The following is a 20,787-nucleotide window of genomic DNA, read 5'->3' as shown; positions in this document are numbered from 1 at the left end:
CTCGTCTGGGACACTCGTCTGGGACACTTGTCTGGGACACTCGTCTGAGACGCTCGTCTGGGACACTCGTCTGGGACACTCGTCTGAGACACTCGTCTCTATTTCTCAACACTGTTCCCAAAGTGGTACAGTTTACATACCTTTCATCTTGGTAACTTCGTAATGTGCTTCCCTATTAAACTGACGTCATATAACTGAATAAGCAACAAAATCATGTCCATATTCGTAAGAAAAGTCAATTGTCAATGCGACTATATCCTGTACATATGTTTATGACCACTATTAAAAAGGTGCGCACAAACTGTCCCATGCGTGGCACCCGTCACAAACATATGTAAAGGCAGGTCAAGTTTTCAACTGAAAAGAGACTGGAACATATTCCGGGTATTCTGGGAAAGAATAGTACCCCAACAACCTTTGCTGGTCGTACGAGTCAACTAAATGGATCAGATAATCAGGGGCGATGACGCCGTGATATAGCTGGAATATTGCTGAGTGTGGCGTACCAACAAACAAACACAACACTGACCGAACAACATCAAAGTCTCGGTAAACATCACCGACATAAATCACAAACAGACGGGAAGGAAACTGCAAACTGTTTTATTATATATTTTATAACTATTTCCTCCAATACAGGACAAATAAATAATTATCATTTGGGTAAATGTCTGTGAATATGTGTGTATTCAGTCGCCAATGTGTCAACAGTCACTCAATATGGTATTTAATGAGGAAAAATAATTTAGCTGGCTTTGAGTGACATGCCTTTCCAATGCTAACACACTTCGTACAATGTACTTAAACCCATTGCTTTCTTTGCGCCATGGTGTTTTCTTCACGATATGACCTCAAACATTACCAGTGTCATATACCAGTGTGTGTATAGTCAGTACAAAGGATAATTCATATCCATGTAATATTCTCCTCTTTAACCATATAGAGCCGTGGCAATCTGCAACCACGTCAGAGGTAAATACTGTTCAGGTAAATGAGATCCGTCTCTTAAAGCTGGGTTGGTGTTTTCCGCTAAGAGGGCAATGGGCCTTGGGGGGACACTTTCCTACACAGGGTATATTATTTGCTACGTATAATTGGTCTGAAAATGTATTGACAGACATTGTGGTTACTGTAGCGTGAGACAGAAGAAACTCTTTCACACGAGGAGAATAGATATAAACATATTGTTTGTTTGGATTGTTGCGTTACATATTTCTCTAATGAGATTGAAAAGGAATTAGGTTTTGTGGCAGGATACAATTAGACGACGAATGAGATTACCACCCTTATCCTCTGACCCCGAACCCTAACACATCCCATTACCCCACTACGGATCAGATATTACCTTAAGTAACTTCATTCAATTAAAAAGGAGAAATGAAAATCCTTTTAGAAAGAACTGTATTTTTAGCGTGAAGCTAACTGCTCCGTTTGGGTTGTTGTTTTAGGCCACCGTATAAAAAATACAAGACACACCCAAATATTATTACCTATATATTTAAACAAAGTGTTATTAATGTGAGAGAGCTCTAGCTGATTGTGTCAACTTAAGTTTCCCTTTAATCATATAACATTTAGTTGAAGAAATGCGAAGATATTGGAAGTAAAACTTGACTTTATAACGGATCCCAATAACACTGTGTCAACCATCACCATCACCATACCGTTTCTTGTACATATTAAACGAGAGACACCAAATATGACTCCATCACACACACAAAGAATGTATTATAACAGACGTGTTGATTTCAACGCGTGTCGTCTAGTACTCAATACAGAACAATGTTGTCTAGTCCACATTAACAACACAATGTTATGTCGTCAACAGCTGAGGAATAATGAACACTTGTTCAATCATCGCAGAACAATGTTATCTGGTCAATCATTGCCGAACAGTGTTATCTGGTCAATCATTGCAGATAAATGCAATCTAGCCAACCGCTGGAGCACAATGCAATCTGGTCACCGCTGGAGCACAATGCAATCTGGTCACCGCTGGAGCACAATGCAATCTAGCCAACCGCTGCAGCACAATGCAATCTGGTCACCGCTGGAGCACAATGCAATCTGGTCACCGCTGGAGCACAATGCAATCTGATCACCGCTGGAGCACAATGCAATCTGGTCACCGCTGGAGCACAATGCAATCTGGTCACCGCTGGAGCACAATGCAATCTGGTCATTAAATGCAGAACAGCTTATTCTTCAGAACCATTGCAGAACTATGCAATCTGGTCAATCATTGCAGATAAATGCAATCTAGCCAACCGCCGGAGCACAATGCAATCTGGTCATTAAATGCAGAACAACTTATTCTTCAGAACCATTGCAGAACAGTGTTATCTGGTCAATCATTGCAGAACAGTGTTATCTGGTCAACCGCTGGAGCACAATGCAATCTGGTCAATAAATGCAGAACAACTTAATCTTTAGAACTCTTTCAGAACAGTGTTACCGGTTCAGCGTCATTGTTCTGATCACTGCCGTGCATTCTTGTATACATCCCTATGGAGGGGATACATCAGCCGTCAGGAACGTCATTCCCCATGTTTGACGTCACACTTTGTCAATCTAATGGCAGTGAATAATTAATTGCACCACAATGCACTGATAACCATACCACTGTACATTGACTTGTAATGTTGAGCATGTGCACCTTGTGGAGCAGTAGCATTTTCCATCTGTTCTACCCTGTCAACTAGTTGGGTTTCTCCAGTGTGGTAGAAGATGGAAGATGTCCCAGAGGGTGTCCTACTGATGGCAGGTAGAGCCCGCTGAGGGGTGGGCGTGGCGTTCCCAGCACCCCCATGTTATGGCGGAGGTAGGCAGACTCGAGACTGGACACGACGCTAGCAGCCTGGGGGTAGAGTTGAGACCAGTAGGGGTTGGTCTGTATGATGCGTTGAACTGCAGCGTAGTTGGTAGCCTCTGCTAGTAGTTCTATTCCAACAGCTGTCTGTCGCTTCCATTTTGTTCTGAAACAGATTAAAGAACAATGAACTGACAAATGATATCATTGAATCATTTGGAATTGTCCTGCGAATCATCTCGAGGGGAGGTGAAATGGAGTTTAATGTCGATTATTGCACTCATGTAGCGACGCTCGTGTGTGCGTGCATGCGGGTGGGTGACTGCGTTCGTGCGTTAACGTGTACTGGTCAGGACTAATGTCGGTTATATAGTGCTAGCCCACTGAGATACCATGCTGCAGGTTAACATGAATACCCCACTCAGACACAGTATACTGACTCCGAGCCGACCAGTCCTTGCTTTAACCCCTTAATGCCGAGCGCCAGACAGGGTAACAACAAGTATCATCTATCAACGGATTTTGTTATGACTCGGCCGGGGATCGAGCAACCGCCCTTCCTCACACCGGGCAGGCGCTCTACATCAGCCACACGCTCCGAAAAATATAATCATCATCATCATCAGACGAAGAGGATTGAACAACAGACTCAAAAACAGATAATGACAATGAAGCATGTGTGCTTCTTGGTATGCTTCATATTCAATCCATGACAGACAGATATCATTGCGCAGTTCACACATAAGTCGGATATGATATATAGATATCACTGCGCATTTCACACGTGAGTCAGACATGACATACAGATATCATTGCGCAGTTCACACGTGTGTCAGACATGATATACAGATATCACTGCGCATTTCACACGTGAGCCAGACATGACAGACAGATATCATTGCGCAGTTCACACATGAGTCAGATATGATATATAGATATCATTGCGCAGTTTACACGTGAGTCAGACATGACATACAGATATCATTGCGCAGTTTACAAATGAGTCAGATATGATATATAGATATCACTGCGTATTTCACACGTGAGCCGGACATGACATACAGATATCATTACGCAGTTCACGCGTCTGTCAGACATGACATACATATATCATTGCGCAGTTTACACATGAGTCAGACATGACATACAGATATCATTGCGCAGTTTACAAATGAGTCAGACATGACATACAGATATCATTGCGCAGTTCACGCGTGAGTCAGACATGACATACAGATATCATTGCGCAGTTCACGCGTCTGTCAGACATGACATACATATATCATTTCGCAGTTCATATATGAGTCATATAAGGTCATTCACATCCTGGATGCAATCGCCTTAGGCGCAACAGTTAGTTGTCCATGTAGGCTGTCCATGTAGCTGTACAATAGGTGTGAGAGTGAATGAGTGAGAATGTGTGTACGACCCTGTCAGTTATGTCAAGTCAAGGACACCAGACATGGGCTTCACACATTGAACCCGGGTCTTCAATCACTATAACCGCTAGGCTTCCCCACCGCCCCCAAAGACTGAACCTAGGCTGCCAATACCAAGTTAGCCCTGCGTTCATGAGTATAGAGTCAGGAACTTCCATAAGTATCTTGCATCACCACCAACATCATCCCCATCTTCATCCTCTTCATCGTCGAACGCAGAAGAATAAGAAAATTAAGGAGAAGGTGATGGCCCTGACTCAGTAACATCCATTATGTTTTGAAATATCGCAAAGTCATCTGAAGGTACATTTTTTCCAAAAATCTTATCAAACGTCAAGTACGATAGATCAAACAATTTGACCGGGGGCGAATACAAAATTTCAATCTGATAAGTCAATCTGTGGAAGATTATCGCACGATCTGTTGTGTTAGCTAGTGCAGATCTATCAACTGTAACTGCGGGCGGTAAATACAAAAGCAAACAACGCCTTCACATGTTTTTAATGAAGAAACAAATCGGGCACAGCAACTAATCATGCGAATGGATTTCTGACCCATCACTTGATTGACTGGTTTGTTTACAGGCCTACCTCCGCATGGCAGGGGTACATCTGTATGGCGTAAGGCAAGAAACACATACTTTTTTAAGCAAGTTTTGTGAATGGCGGGTTCTACCGGTACGGCAAGAAAAGCTCACCTTTTTTTTGCTAACACCTGGTGTCATCACTGTTTTTCAGAGATTCATTCATATAATTTTCACCGCCATATTACTTTTAACACCAAATGGAATCTGTTTCGTTGGATGAGCGAGACTGTTTGTTCCCATTCGTTGACGATTTCTATTTAGAGACTTGCTGATTTCTTCTACTTAAAACATGACTATTTTCTTTTCAAGAAACAACAAATATGTACTTATTACAATCCTGCCATTTCCACATTTCCTGTGTGCAGTCATCGGTATAAATTTCCTTTTACGCAACATACTTGATCGAACATAAATAAAAATGTAACTCTATTTATATAATTAACAAAATAATGAGATTTCATTTCGTGATCCTTCTCCTTACAGAAGTACAAATGATTGTGGAAATTATACTGAATTATACTGAATTATACTGAATTATACTGAATAGACTACTTGTGATAGCAACCACCCAACCACAGAACCCATAGGCATAATGATTGTATGATTGTCAATTATAATAGCAAAATAACTCGACATCTGTGCAATTCCATACAACCACAGTATATAGCAATCCATTTAGCTGCCAATGCGTGCAATCAACTGCGCATAACTAGAGTCAACCAATGAAATGAAGCTACTGTATTCCGTACAAATACTTCAAACTTTTAATGGTATTCAATAGAATAGTGTAAGCACGACAATGGGTCCTTGTAGCATTGTCCTGAATACAAGTTGTTTCATTTCATAATGAAATATGTCAATTTTCCCAACAATAATGTCAAGTTAGTTGCATATAAAAACACGATAATATGCAATAAATATGGAAATAGGACATATTGCTCATAAATGGGAAAGTCCAGTGAAATGGTAGCGATCAAATTCGGCATGGAAACAATGAAAGCAGTATTGATGACTGAACAAAGGTGATGTGACATTCAGGCACTCAGAGCCGCTTAACGGAAATCACTCCATATGAATTAATGTAATAAAGCAATCTTGTTAGTGGATAGTAAGTCGATATTTGATATATTAGTATGTAAGGTCATTTGTATATTGTAATATACTACTTCGGGTTTTGTGAGACAAAAGTACAGGGTGAAGATATGTCCACCTCAATTTCCCGTATATTGAATTAGTAAATGGAGTTAATGTATATCATATTTTTCTGTATGTTTACATAAGTTCTTGTAACATGTACGTTTTTCACAACAATAAATATGTGAACATGTGTACTCTTAAAAAAGTTACATTATTTGTGCTACTTAATATGTTTATGCATATGTCTATTTTACATCAACGAAAAGTTACAGAAATGGCCGTGATGCCGACACTACCATAACGATTTCGAATAACAAATGTGACCCACCAGGGCAAAAGGGGCCTTATGGGTGCTAGGATACAATTGTGCTGTGACGCTTTAAAGACGTTTGACGTCAACTTGCTTCAGTGAAGATCGCCATGTGTGCGGACTGTATATTAATTTCTCTCGTTAGTTCCTAATGTAATAAACACATTATTTCAAAACCTTTCAGCACACATTTCTACTTTCAATCCATCATACACTATGTTCAAAAACTGTAATTATTGCATCAACAGTTATCAGTCGGAAAATGAGTCAAAATGGTTGATGGCATGTATCTCTATAATAGATAAGTATTGAAGTTTGTGAATGGTATTATGTGCGCAGAAGGTACTGTAGTTTTAGAATATAATGAAAAGTCAAAATGTGATTTTTCAACCATGAGGTCCCTTTTCTCCGAGCGGGTTTGTTGGAATTTCTATCCATTAATTGAAACAATCTTACATAAATATACCGCAGTGAATAACGTCGTCCGCACAGCTCGACACAATAGGAAGGGATCTTACACCAGTCTCTCAGGTGTGATGCAAGTTTTTTATCTCTTCAAGTTTCGCTGTTCCTATTTTCAGAGAGCCAAGGGCTAAAGGTTAAAAGTCTAACGGCACGGTTCGAATAAGTCCTTGGTGTCTGAATGGCACACGTATAAATAAGAATTTGAACATGTTACGACAATTGTTTGGAGACAACGACATGCTCTTTGTCAAAAGTCTAGTCGACGAATATATTACCACACCTGATGGACAGTATGCTAAAATACAACGCTAATTCTGCGGATTCAGAAACTGAAAAGGGTATTTTCATTCGCAATGAAAATAAACGGGGCAAACCTTTCTTTGTTATCGAGCTGATGTCAAATGGCGTTCTCCGAAATCTTGAATATGATCAAATGTATTTTTCTTCTTCACATATTTAAATTCATCAGTAACACATAAATATCTTTGTGAGTGCTCTCTAGCATATTTGTAACTAAATATATTATCATCATTACTTTTTGGATTCTTTTTGTCTCATGTATACATGCATACGCGTGTATATGTATGCGCGCGCGCGCGTGTGTGTAGGTATATTCGTTTGTGTGTAATACTGTATATATGTACGTGTGTGCGTATGTATGTGTGTGTGTTATTCTCATTACTTGTAAATTATTTCTATGCACTGTAATTTATTCTGCACCATATTATTCACACATCACATCACTTGTCATTGTACATCCTTATAGAAATGCTTTGATTAAATTTAGATGTTCAAACCATAAACTTATGATTGAATACGGACGTACACTTGGTATAAGTGCGAATGAAAGATTCTGTCCATTGTGTATCGTGCCTTGTGTCGCAACTGAATACCATTTTTGTATGATATGTCCATTCTATAATGATATAAGAAGTATATAACCGAAATACTATGTACAAAACCCAACTCTTTTTAAATTCCAACAACTACTGTCATCACAAAATGCTTACACTGTAAATGTCTTAGCGAAATATATTTTCCTGTCAATTAAAAAAAGATGTAAACAACTCAATATTAATTAATTGACACTTAGATTGTGCAAAGTATAATATTGTATGGCGCTCAATTGAAAAAATAAATGAAATATGTATTGTATAATGGGCCGGTGGCCCCTTTCTGCAATAAACTCTCTCTCCATCACAGTGAAATGAAATGTATGTAGTAGAAGGCCTCTTCCAATTTGTTTCACTCGTTCCCAATCTGAATCACTTTGGGTAACAAATATGTTCAAACTACACCAGCACAGGACAAGGTGGGACAATGTCCTTTTTAATCCATGGAATATGTATGATTCAGGAAATGAACTAATTTCTTAGAAATTGTTATGGAAGTTATCAGATGTGTCCATATGAATGATAATTGGACTTTAATCATGTCAACACTTGTAAGGGTTTTGTCGCGTTTATTTCCATGTTTATGACTTTAACAATACGTAAGGTTTATGTAAAGCTAAATGATGGTATTAAATATTATTAGGATGTTTGTTTCTAATATTTGAACATGAACAAGTTTTTGACCCATAATTTCTCAGGAGATAAAAGACAAGCATATTGTGAACAATTCCTCTTGGGTCACCGACTTGTTCGAAAACTCGGCCTTTTATATTTGAGCCATACTTATGTACTTGATCCCATAATAAGTGTTTGGATTACAATTGCATATGTAAGAAGACGATAGGCTAGTCTTCAGACAGGACCTGTAAAATACTTAGTAATCGAGACTGGGCAAGACACGTGGGTGTGAAGGAGAAACCACTTCTTGGTATAACGTGAGATTGTAAACCCTGACAGGAGGGAGCATGCCGAGAGGGCCGTAGGTCAGTGTTTATGTTCTAAAGTCAACCCGAGAGGTGGTTTATCAAACTTATAAGGCGGCTCGTTACATATCTAAGAAGAAAACATCACGATATCTTATAGTGAAACAATGGGGGGGGGGGGGGGGGGGGGGGGGGGGGTTAAAATCAATCAATGTCGGCCCCCAAAGGAGGGTTGACAATCATGGTAACCAAGAATGCAAAGGATTACATTTAAATTCATGCGCTCTATGGAGGAATTCAACAATTTCATAAAGCGTATAACCGAAGAATCAACTAAGTATGACAAATTCATATCTCCTGCCAATGCCAACTACTACAACTACTTATAATAATCATCATCATCATCATCATCATCATAATAATAATGATAATGTATGTGCCAGGATCACCACTAATAATAATAATAATAATAATAATAATAATAATAATAATCCTGTCTGTGCATTTTTTATTTTTTTTAAGGAGTGAATTATAATAATAAACATAATAATAACACTAATCTACAGCTACAAGAGTTTAGCTCACCTTCGGTTCTGGTACCATGTCTTGACCTGTGTGTCAGTGAGTCCGAGTTTCGTGGCCAGTTCCATTCTATCCTGGACACTGAGGTATTTCTGGCGGTCGAAACTTTTCTCCAAACACCGTAGTTGGTGCTCGGTAAATGCTGTTCGGGCCTTTCGGGGCTTTTTTGACTTGTAGAGCATTATGGGAGAACCATTAGCATCTTTTTCTCCGTCATCTGAAACCAGAGAATAATCTTGTTCCAAGTTTTTGTTGAAAAATATTTCATCAAATAGAATGCAGTACACTTTGTGTGGTATATTTTATTTTCTGCTGTTTACTGTAAAATGAAAATAAAAATACCACGTGTCGATTACCTACTAATGAATAACGTTAATAGTAAAATGAAAATATTAAATTAGGAGAAGCTATATAATTTTGACAGGATCTTCGGAGAATATATTGACAGTTTGTCAAATATTGACGTCCCAAAAAGTAATGACAAAACATTGTGCTGAAAATAATTTGTATTATGAAGTTCAATTTGGGACAGACATTTATTGTAGCATAGTTTATTGTGTTTATTGTGTTTATCTTGACCTCATGAATAAAAGTACTTTTTGTGTATAATTTTTATGCAATGCGCATGTCGCACAATAACCTTCATGGAACATGGTGACCGATAACAGGAGTTATATTCAGCCAAAATTAACTAAAATGCGACGTGAACGTCTTAAAACATATGAACAGAAAATGAGAATACATGTAAACCTTAACTTAATGATAACATGACAAAATATTTGCCATAGAAGTAATCGCATTGATCATAAAAAATAAATCAATCAATATTAATCGTCTAAATGAATTCTGTAAATCCCGGGAAACTAGATAGATTTGAAAGATCCGTTCTTTATCATTCTTCTGAAAGTAACGCGAAATAGATTATCCCTTCAAGATTTGTTTTCATATTATTCATCGAGGCTGTTTGTGAGGAAACCCAAAATTCTTAAAAGTACAAATAATTAATATAGAAACGTAAATGGAAGAGACTTCTTTGATGCTTGATTCACAATGATTTATCGAGGCGGCAATTTTCTTAAGTGATTAAACGCTTACAAAAAGGAGCAAAGACGTATTTCTTCTGTCACGTTTTTCTATAAGACCAACTGCATTGGTATCTACCATCTACAACACGCGCGCTCTCTTTGATGTGGATTTGTAGTATATGATCTTTACACTTTCTGAGCAAAGCGAAACACCACACAATGACCAACACAACACAGTAATGATGGTGTCTATATGCCTGGTCATGAGTAAAACGTTTGTTCTCGTTTTGCCATCGTTTAATATCCATTTGAAAAGACCTTTCCCAAGTAGTATTCACAGCAGAGAGTCTCGGGTACAGTTTGTACGTATATTGACTGTTCTGCTTTTATAATAGGTTGATATTCCTGAGAGGGTGGCAAGTAGTTTCTTCACTGTGACTCGTACTTAATGAACTCAGAGACATGTACGTTCACTGGACTCAAGGTTATTAAGAGCACAGTTGGGTGCGTGGAATTTTGATACAAAAATAGATTTACTTTCAAAACAAACCCGCTGTTCCTTGACTTATAAGTTAACAAAACGCCTTTTGATCCGAGGACTGGCTATATTCGGTCAACCCCCCTACTTGTTTATTTCTACGCTCATGGCAATAATTCCGGACATATATTTTCGTGAAAATGATTAAAATTAACGGGTCATAAATCTTCATTTATTTTTTAACCCGATGTTGTTGTATTTTACAGATGTGCATTGATTTTTCATTATCGTGCTAAGCGTAACGGCGGAAAACATGCAATTTTCAGAATGTCGCGAAAGTAAAGATAGCTAACCTAGCATAATCTGGAAATGTTCTTTTAAAATTTATTATCTTTCAAATATTTCTTCGCAACATGTTTCGTAAGCACATCCTTTTAGAATCGTACGATGGACTTACGAGATTTTCTATGATTATGGAAATGCTTTTTGTCACTTTTATCGAATATATCCTTGGTTTTATACATCAAGTGAAGCGTTCATAAACCTTAAAACTTTAAATCAGGGATGACATGTGAAATATGTTGTCATTAAAGAAGAATTAAGTCGACGACTGATTGACACAGAGAGAAGCTGAAAACATTTATAATAAAACAAATTAGATTTAGCTGCAGTTGATTCTAAACGTTTAGCGTGGTCACACCTGGAGAAGACAACGTATCTAAGGCAGTTATAATTAAAAGCGACAAATGTAAATAGCATTGCTCATTGTTAATACTACCTGTATATCTTTTTTAGTATTTTTAATAATTACATTAAATTGGGCGACTTAAATTGGGTGGCGCATGAATAGGGTGCACTTTGTGCATAATGTAAACACTTGTAAATTAATATGTCGCGTATGTTCGTGGTTTCCTGGGTGTGAGAACAAGCTAATTGTATTTTTGATAATTGTCCTTTCCCGAGTTTTAACACAGTTGTTTATATAAATGCAAAAAATAAGTTATGTTATTTATCGCATTTGGAATAATTATTGTTTACTGAACACATTATCCAAGAATATCTTAGTGTACATCGACTATATATACTATTCAACACTGTCACAAACAGAATGTGATCTCTCCGGTAATTGTTATTTGCTTAATTTCATTCATACCTTAGGAGAAACCTAGAAAGACGTCAACATATTTCCTGATACATTATGATGATATATCCGATCATGAACATTTTGATGTAGATATTGTCAAAAGAGTATCAATATAAGTTCATACGAAATCCAATTGCATCAAAAAATGAAACCGCTGGTGTAATACATGATTAATAACCCACCTTTTCGCGTCTTCAGGGGTGTTAAAATAATATAGTTTTCTCCAAATATATAATCAATACTTCACTCGAAAGAAATAACACTGCGTGACGGAACTACTTTCAAACGACATTAAAGGCACTTTTTCTGAGTAAGATCATGAAAATCATGCACCAAAATACATAATATTTAGAACATGTGTCTTTTTCTTGTCAAATAACTTGGTTTTTTCCGATCTCGTGACCTGCAAAGTTGTCATTTTCACTCGTGGCTGCGCCATTAATTCAAATCTCGATTTTGCATGTCCTGTGAGTTTAACATGTTATGTGACAAGAAAAGACTAATATCCTCCATTTAACACATTTCTTTAAAACGAAATAAATCACATTGAATTGATTAGTGTTTAAACGTACTGTGAACCAGCGAATCACATCGCGCCTTATTCAGCAGCTAAATAAAAATATAAAGATTATATGATGTCACATATTCATATCATAATTAAAGAAACGCTAAGAACCTTTGAATGTTGACCCGTCATCATCCGAGTCATCCGAGTCTTCATGAGGGTAGGTGCTGCTGGATATACTATCTTTTCTGCGGGTTATTTCTGGACACGGACGCTTGACCACTCCAGGAATATCAGCAAGAATGTCTGTGATTAGGAACGAAGGTCTTTGGTAAGATGGAGCCGTGGACACAGTGGATGACTTCTCTGTTGTTTCTCCAGCACGAACTGAATGAGGTAGATACTGACCATCAAACACATTTGAGGAAGAGTCTCTTGCACAACGATCTCTGCTGTGGGGGTACTGATGGATGGGGAACACTGGTTTAGCTGGATAAGTGTCTTCAGATGAACAGGAAGAACTAGAATCCGAATGAAAGTGTCTGATGGCACCAGAAACAGCTCCAGGAGTGTGTTCTTCATAAGTCTGTTTTACTGCCTTTGTGTAGCCTTTATCATTCTCTGGACGCATGGCTTTTGGTTTGAGGTCTTCTCTGTTGGGATGATGGGTTACAGATTCGACCTCGGAATCTAAGTCTGATACAGGGCTTCCTGGGACCCTTCGTTCTCCCATAAAAGAGGAATCAGACAACGGGGTGGATGAACGTCCCGTCACTTCCGCCATTGTAACAGCTGGTCAAGACTCCTTATCCAAATGGCGAATCCGTTTTACGAATTAAAAAAAAAACTGTAGAACAGTCGTCCGTAAAATCTGACAATTCTCACACTGATAGACGTAAAGAAATCCCTATTAAATTAATTCTAGGATCAAGACTGAAATTAAATACTTTTAAATAGTTCTTGAATTTCGAATCATCCAATGAAACAGAAACTAATTATTAAGTCAAATGAACATCACGTTACGAGAAAATGATAGCTTCATATCGTCTGCGGCGATAGCCTGTCGCGTGCCTTGTCGTCGACCGTGTGGTCCGAATAACGATGTGGCTATCACTTTTAATGGAATTTAAATCTCAAACGACTGAACCAGTCTAGGAGATGGCATTGTCGCGGGACACAAATGCTGGGACAATGGCATAACAGAGGGCTTGTAACATGTCCCTCTTGCGCGCACTCAAACATATGCTACTCGCTTCAATGATCGTCGATGGATCAATTCTATTCTGTGCGATTACCTTCACCGTCTTTTGACTAGCAAATTGAACGGATCGTTCCTGCATGTTGATTTGAGCTTGCTAGGAGAAGGAAGGGGGTACCAGCACGGCTGAATGCTCGGTGAACGGATTTAAGACTTGTAATGCCCTGAAAGGTCCTCACAGGGCGGGGCTAGGACCTCCTTAACTCATTGCCGCATTCACGTCTGCCGCTGGTAATATTTCCCGCGCTCTCATCGTTAGGAGACGAGAAAGTTTGTAAAGAGAATGGCGTTTATATTGGATATGGTTTGGCACAGGGGACAAGAGGGCAATTATTTCATAGATATCTGTAATTACCACCACGTTTTCATTTCTTTAGATTTGTAGAAATTTCCCGCCATTTCCATGGAGGCAGACGACAACGATGAAGAGATATTAACTGATGACTCGGTGATTGTAGACAAAAAGATCGTCGGACAATACTGGCAAAATGAGTTGATAATTGGTAGATTTGACAAGAAATTTAATAACTTACGATCAAATGGAGGTCTATTTCTGTCGGAGCTTTGGTGTGATTTTTCCCATTGAATTGCGGGATCTTTAATTACCTCCCTTTGCTGTATCAACTGAAAACAAGCTGACAAACCCATGCATGTGCACACGCAGGTGTTTTTCCTTGTCCTTTTATTTTTAAACATAAATATTAGTATCTGTATCGAATTCATTTCAAGGATTTAAAAAAAAATCTGAGCAGTTAAATTAAATATAAAACGTCAATGCAAGAGCATAACCAGTCTTAATTATCCGCCGAAACAGATTCCATTTGGCGTAGAGGGCAAAGTAGCTGTAAAAAGTTTATGAATCGACCACCGAAAATCAGCTGTGACACAGCTTCGCAAAAAGGGTAAGCATGTACCGCCCAACAGTTGTGCAAATCAGATATATACTCGTATTATTGAATAAAAGGGACAAAACCCTTTCCATATTCAAAGGAAATCTCTGCCGGAATCAGAGTTGGTTGTACGATTCCAACTATACCGCGAGTATGGGGTCATGAATCACTATCAAGAGATATGCTATTCTTTAATGTTTGTTTCAATTTTCAATTTGTTTTGTTTTTGCGAAATATATTTCTTGTATATATCATGAAGTTCAGAACATAATGTTTGCGTGAACTCTATGATCGCCTAAAAGTAATAAATATTATGAGATAGTTTTAGCTGAGAGTGTTTCCGTATCGTAATTATCATATATTGGGAATTAAAAGTGTATTATGCGAACCTTGGGCGATCATTATACATATATTTTATTCTAATATTTGATATTTACGGTATCGAAACACCAAAGGATAACCTTTAGCGATCATTATTCACACATTTTATTCTAATATTTCATATTTATGGTACGAAAACGAAAAAGGGTAACCTTTGGCGATCATAATACAGACTTTTTATTCTAATATTTGATATTTGCGGTACGAAAACATAAACGGGTAATAATCTCGTTGCCATATTTTGCCATCCTTACAATAATCGATGTTTTAGTTGTAAATTCTCTCAATGAGGGGTGGTCGGGTAGCCTTGTAGTTAAAGCGTTCGCTCGTCACGCCGAAGACCCGGGTTCGATTCCCGACATGGGTACAATATGTGAAGCCCATTTCTGGTGTCCCCCGCCGTGATATTGCTTGAATATTGCGGCGTAAAACCTCACTCACTCACTCACTCACTCACTCACTCACTCACTCACTCACTCACTCACTCACTCACTCACTCACTCACTCACTCACTCACTCACTCACTCACTCACTCACTCACTCACTCACTCACTCACTCACTCACTCACTCACCCACCCACCCACTCACTCACTCACTCACTCAATGAAGTAACTTTAGAATCCGTGTACGAACACAGTGATTCTGTGAACCGCTCCCGGTATCATATAGTACCAAATGTTGGGTTATCGCAACAGTAGCACTATCCATTATGTGAATAATTTCATAATAATTGGACATACATCTGAAGTTCTGATTGAAAGAATGACATTGTATATCTTTATGTTATCAAAAAAGGTGTGCAATTGTTTGTTTGTTTGTTTGTTTGTTGTGTTGCGTCACACTTATCAATCATCCAGCTGTATTGCAGCGACCTATAATTTATCGAGTAGGGGCCAGACAACCCCGCGATTTATATAATGAACAACGTCATGCGCAATTAGCCAGGTCCGCGAGCCTGACTACCCAAACCACTCTGTCGCCCCTTACAACTAGCTTAATTAAGTTGCTAGGGATCTATTTTGACCCCGAATCAGTAAAACGTCAAGCTGTGTATTAAACATGTAGTTCATTCCACTGCTGAGCTGCCGCACTCAGCAATATTCCAGCTATATGACGGCGGTCTGTAAATAATCGAGGCTGGACCAGACAATCCAGTGAATAATATCATGAGCATCGATCCACGCAATTGGGATCGATGACATGCATCAACCAAGTCAGCGAGCCTGACCACCCGATCCCGTTAGTCGCCTTTTACGAAAAGCATAGTCGCCTTTTACGGCAAGCATGGGTTACTGAAGACCTATTCTACCCCGGATCTTCACGGGTCCCGCCTCTTGCGACCAACATAGGTCGCTGGGGAACCCAACAAGGAAACACATCGTCGTACGATGTCCACAAAACCATATTCCGAGAAATAGTATGTATTTATGGACATCAAAAGACGTATACGACATTCATGTTCACATCGAATACACAAATACAAGATTCACAGAAATATAATAAAATGGGTATACCATTTGAAGTATTAAGACATGCATGTTCACATCTAATCTACAAATAAAATATTCACAAACAGAATAAAATAGACACACCATTTGAAATATAAAGACATGTATGTTCTCATCAAATACACACTAACATATTCAGAGAAATGGAAGAAAATAGGCATACTATTTGAAGAATTTAGACATGTATGTTCATGTATAATACACAAATACAATATCTAAAGAAAATGAACATAATAGGAATAAGATTTGAAGTATTAAGACGTGTATATTCATGTCTAATACATAATAAGATATTCGAAGGAAAAAAAAGTACATATACTTAACATGTAGAGTATTAAGAGATGCATGTTCAGATCTAATACAGACATGACGTTCAAACTCAAGCCATCTATCAGAGACAGTACAAAAATAGTCGTTATTAGCCGCATATCTCTGTAATTGGCTAAGCGCGTAAAGGGCAGTGTCATCCTAGCGTGTTATTGACATCTATTGGGCATTATCGCCCACTTGAGATCAAACAAATTAAGGAAATTGCTGTTTGACTGGCCGGTGTCAAGAAAATATGCGAAATTAAAAGCTCTTTGAGCGTATTAATACGTTATGAGATGGCTTGATCAAGGCGCAATGTTAAATCAAGGGTAAAGATCCGCGACTGCGGTGGTTGCTGAGCAACGTATTTTTGTGAGGAATTTGATGCAGTGTAGTGTGAATATTTCACTGCGAACATTTACTGATGCTGGGTCGCAGACCTCCAATGACAATAATGAATCATTCCAGCCGAGACAAGATATCGTCCAGTTAAATATAATAAAACCATTCATTTATGAAAAAATATGTTTATCATTACTCTTGTGAGCTGCGTTTTTTCCAGAAAATTCTGTTAAACTCTTTATGGAAATTATTAGAAAAAATCATTTATTTTTTATGAATGAACAGCTATGCTAATCCGATTCGAAAATATGAAACAAAAAAGAGCTACAATGTTCCTTAAATGAGAATACAGCGTATGCGTGTCGACATTCTTGTCAAAGTTTTTTTTACATCAAGAATTATTACAAATGTTAACAAATGTTATGTATTTTTTATTTAAATAATTGGTATCTGCTGTGAACCTATTCATAAGATCGTGATATGTTACAAAGTGTAGTTATACATATTTAGATCCAATATGTAAATCTGTGTGACTATTTTTCTGAAATTTGTGTATATATGTGAAAGCATTTTAGCAGCAATATGCCGGCAGCCTGTGAGTTATCGAGTCTGGACCAGACAATACAGTGACTTATAATGTGAACAACGATCACCAACCACGTCACCAAGCCTGACCACACCATCCGTTTGGTCGCCTCTATACGACCAGCATTTAGACTGCTGGAGGTTCAACGTGGAATTCCCACAGGGATGCAAACGCAATGCGAAAGGCATACATTTCAATTCTTAAATTGAACACATTTGGTGAGGACATTTCTCTTATGATTATGCCTCAGTACAAATATTCACGACTTAATAAAGTAAGTATCGGCAGAAATATCTATTTTAAAATGGTTGGTGGTGAGATACAACGATAATTTTCAGACGTTACAGTTAACCTGACGTCAAATTGAATTATCCGTATGTTTGTATCTCGACTTTGCGAAATGGACGTGAACGAATGAGCATTAATCTTCCACCACAACGAAACTGACATCAAATTAATTTCTATCTTCTACAGTGACACAATAACCATGTCTTTAACTTTGACCACTTTTGCTTCAGTGACGTCACAACTGTGTCATCATGCACAAGTGATAGACTTCTGACGTCATAGTTTGAGTCAAATATTTAATTAGAATATTGCTATATTGATTTCGTTTGATGCATTATAGTTATAGGATTTATACCAGAGGCAATGACTTCCAATGATTTTTTAAAACTAAAATTCTCCACAATACGTCTTTCATGACGATGACCCACAGCATGTATATTTTAAGATTCTAGTATCGTATTTCTCATTTGATTCGATGGAAAACGAGAGGGTTTATACAATTAAGCATCGATGCTGAACATTGTGCATAAAGAATACAAAAAAGGAGGGTAAAGGCAAATTCTGGCCCACTGAAAATGTCAATTTTTTTCATCACGGGAAGCTTCGTAAAACTGATAAAAAGTTTTATTACATGTTCAGATGGTTGATAAATAGCTTTTTGCCTTTCTTACACCCACAAGATGTATACTTCCGGCATGTTCAAGTACACAAAAAGGCTAAAACGAGCGTAGAAGGCCAACTTTTCCAACATTTACATGAAATCTAACCGTAAGCAAAACCGTGATCCAAGATGACTTTTTAACATGGTCAATATGTTTATGCCGTTTTATCTATTTCGAAAAATCAGCTTGGGTCAAAGACTTGTTCGTATGCCGTGTAAGTACACAAGGACGCACTTGGTGTTGTTAAATATATTTCTGTATAAAAAGTAATTGGAAGAACGCTGACCTTCTGAGGTGTACATGTGTGATAAGAAACACTGTCAGCTGATGCCCTCGCGCTGTAGTCATAATAGATGAGGATGTGCATGTAATTCTTCATGAATTCTTACAATAAACAAATTGAACTTCAGGATATATGTTTTTTGTAAATAATTATAAAGGGTACTGTCATTTGAACGTTACCAGGTTGTTGGTGTTTCGATTGTCCTTTGCATTAACCTTTTCATGAGAAAGAGAGATTTGAAAAGTAAAAATTCCAAAATGCTATTCCACCCATCTTAAAAATGAAATACAACATTATAATATTGTTTGAAAGCTAGGATTCTTATCTCATGGCGACAAACTTCAGTTTCCTTCCATATCTCTTTGAAAAGCGACGATTAAAAGATATTTGTATCATATTGCATTTTAAAAAATCACATCTTCCGCCAAAAGATTTGCCTTGTATGGGAACCGCATCGAACCGGTACCGTTGCGCACATTAACCATTTTGTCCGGGCATTGTCGTGATGTAACATTAAAGTTAGAAGTATCAAATGCATCGCTGCGTTTTTTAGTAACACCTCTTGCTAGTAACACACCATAAGTTATCGTAATGTGAATGCAGTGTATCTCTTGCTCTGATGAACATTGGGCAATTTCCGAATAAAAAACGCCGGAAATGCGTCTTTTTCAAGCAGAGTGAATGGACAAACGAGTGATGGAAGCTACATTTACGTCAACGCAATATCAGTTAAAAAACAAAACCTTCTTTTTGACGAGATTTAATACAATTTTAATGAAACGTGTAATTCTAACGAGGAATATGTTCTCCACTTTGTAATATTTCAATTGATGTTAATTGATCAATACTATTTGAAAAGGTATCAACTCGGTGATTGATGAATCTCGCTCCATCTTTTGTTGTTTGTAATAAAATATTAGGTGTGTATTTCAGGTGTAAAATTGTGTTTTGTATCTTCTGTTTGTCAGGAAATAGACTTTCCCGATCTCATGTTCCTTTCCACTTCACTGCGTCACATCAACGGTTGTGTAAGCGGAGTTGAAACTCTGTAAAGGCGTGATCCAGCTCTGCAACAAATCATGGAATTTGTACCTAATTCACCTAAGTGTTTACTTTGTAACGTGGAAATAGTCGATTTGGAGCTAACTCAACACGTTCTGTAGACTAGCGAAATTCCATGGGCGATAATTATCTTTTTTAATACCAGTGATTTCTAGGGGGATTCGCAACAGATGTATTCTCGCACCAGGCTTGTTCTGCATTTCTATTCAAACGAAAGTAGAGTGGACAAAAGCTTGGGAATTGATGAATTTAGAAATACTCCCTTCGTTTAAAGAAAAGTCAGTTATCAAGGGTGATTATGCTAAGGTAGACGCGCATTGAACCCAGATGGTTGTCCCAGCATAACAGCTACACATGAACCATGTCGGATTAAAGACGGTTGAAGGGATTTCCAGTGGCATTAATTCAATTTCTAAAATTGACACCAGGACGTGTTAAATATCCAGGTAGCGATTGTTGTATTTTCGCTGTGTGAATTTAACACTGGGAAACGGCAGTCGATAACAAAAGGCAAAGCTGGATGTGTCCAAAACCAGATTTCTTCGTATTGAGTTGAGAGGAATCCGTACGAAACACGATGTCGTTGTGACAAGTCCGCCCGGGGTATTGTCCTAGGGGCGATTATTACAGATTTTGTTTGGCGGTGGGGTCAGGAGACAGCGAGTGCGGACCATTGTGAACGCCCAGGGGCTTTCACTGCCGAATTGACTTCTAGTTAAAATTAATAGACTGAAGAATAAGCGACGAACTGGATGACTTTCGTCCCTTGTCATCCTCTATAGTGTATCTCTCAAGGAGGTGTTATCGCCCTCCGTGGTGCTCGTCTACCCCTTCGGGGGTTTTGTGACTATGTTGAATAGCGGGCTTTACTAATATCTGTTGCAAGCCCATGCTGACAATACCCGGGTTGTGTTTAGAGCA

The 20,787-nt window shown here is 38.1% G+C and overlaps 1 protein-coding gene across 1 annotated transcript; it reads right to left on the bottom strand.

Moving 5' to 3' along the window:
- Positions 1 to 606: 606 nt before the first annotated feature.
- On the bottom strand, positions 607 to 13,118 carry LOC124143615 (barH-like 1 homeobox protein). Its single transcript, XM_046512640.2, has 3 exons — positions 12,468 to 13,118; positions 9,148 to 9,361; positions 607 to 2,975 (listed from the first exon to the last, which is right to left on the bottom strand). Exons 1-3 carry the CDS (start codon positions 13,078 to 13,080, stop codon positions 2,699 to 2,701), a joined length of 1,104 nt encoding a protein of 367 aa, XP_046368596.2. The 5' UTR covers positions 13,081 to 13,118; the 3' UTR covers positions 607 to 2,698.
- Between the last annotated feature and the right edge of the window lie 7,669 nt (positions 13,119 to 20,787).

This window comes from Haliotis rufescens, unplaced genomic scaffold (assembly GCF_023055435.1).
Source record: "Haliotis rufescens isolate VD_foot unplaced genomic scaffold, xgHalRufe1.0.p SCAF_8, whole genome shotgun sequence".
Lineage (NCBI taxonomy): Eukaryota > Metazoa > Mollusca > Gastropoda > Lepetellida > Haliotidae > Haliotis > Haliotis rufescens.
This window is presented reverse-complemented; position numbering and strand designations above follow the sequence as displayed.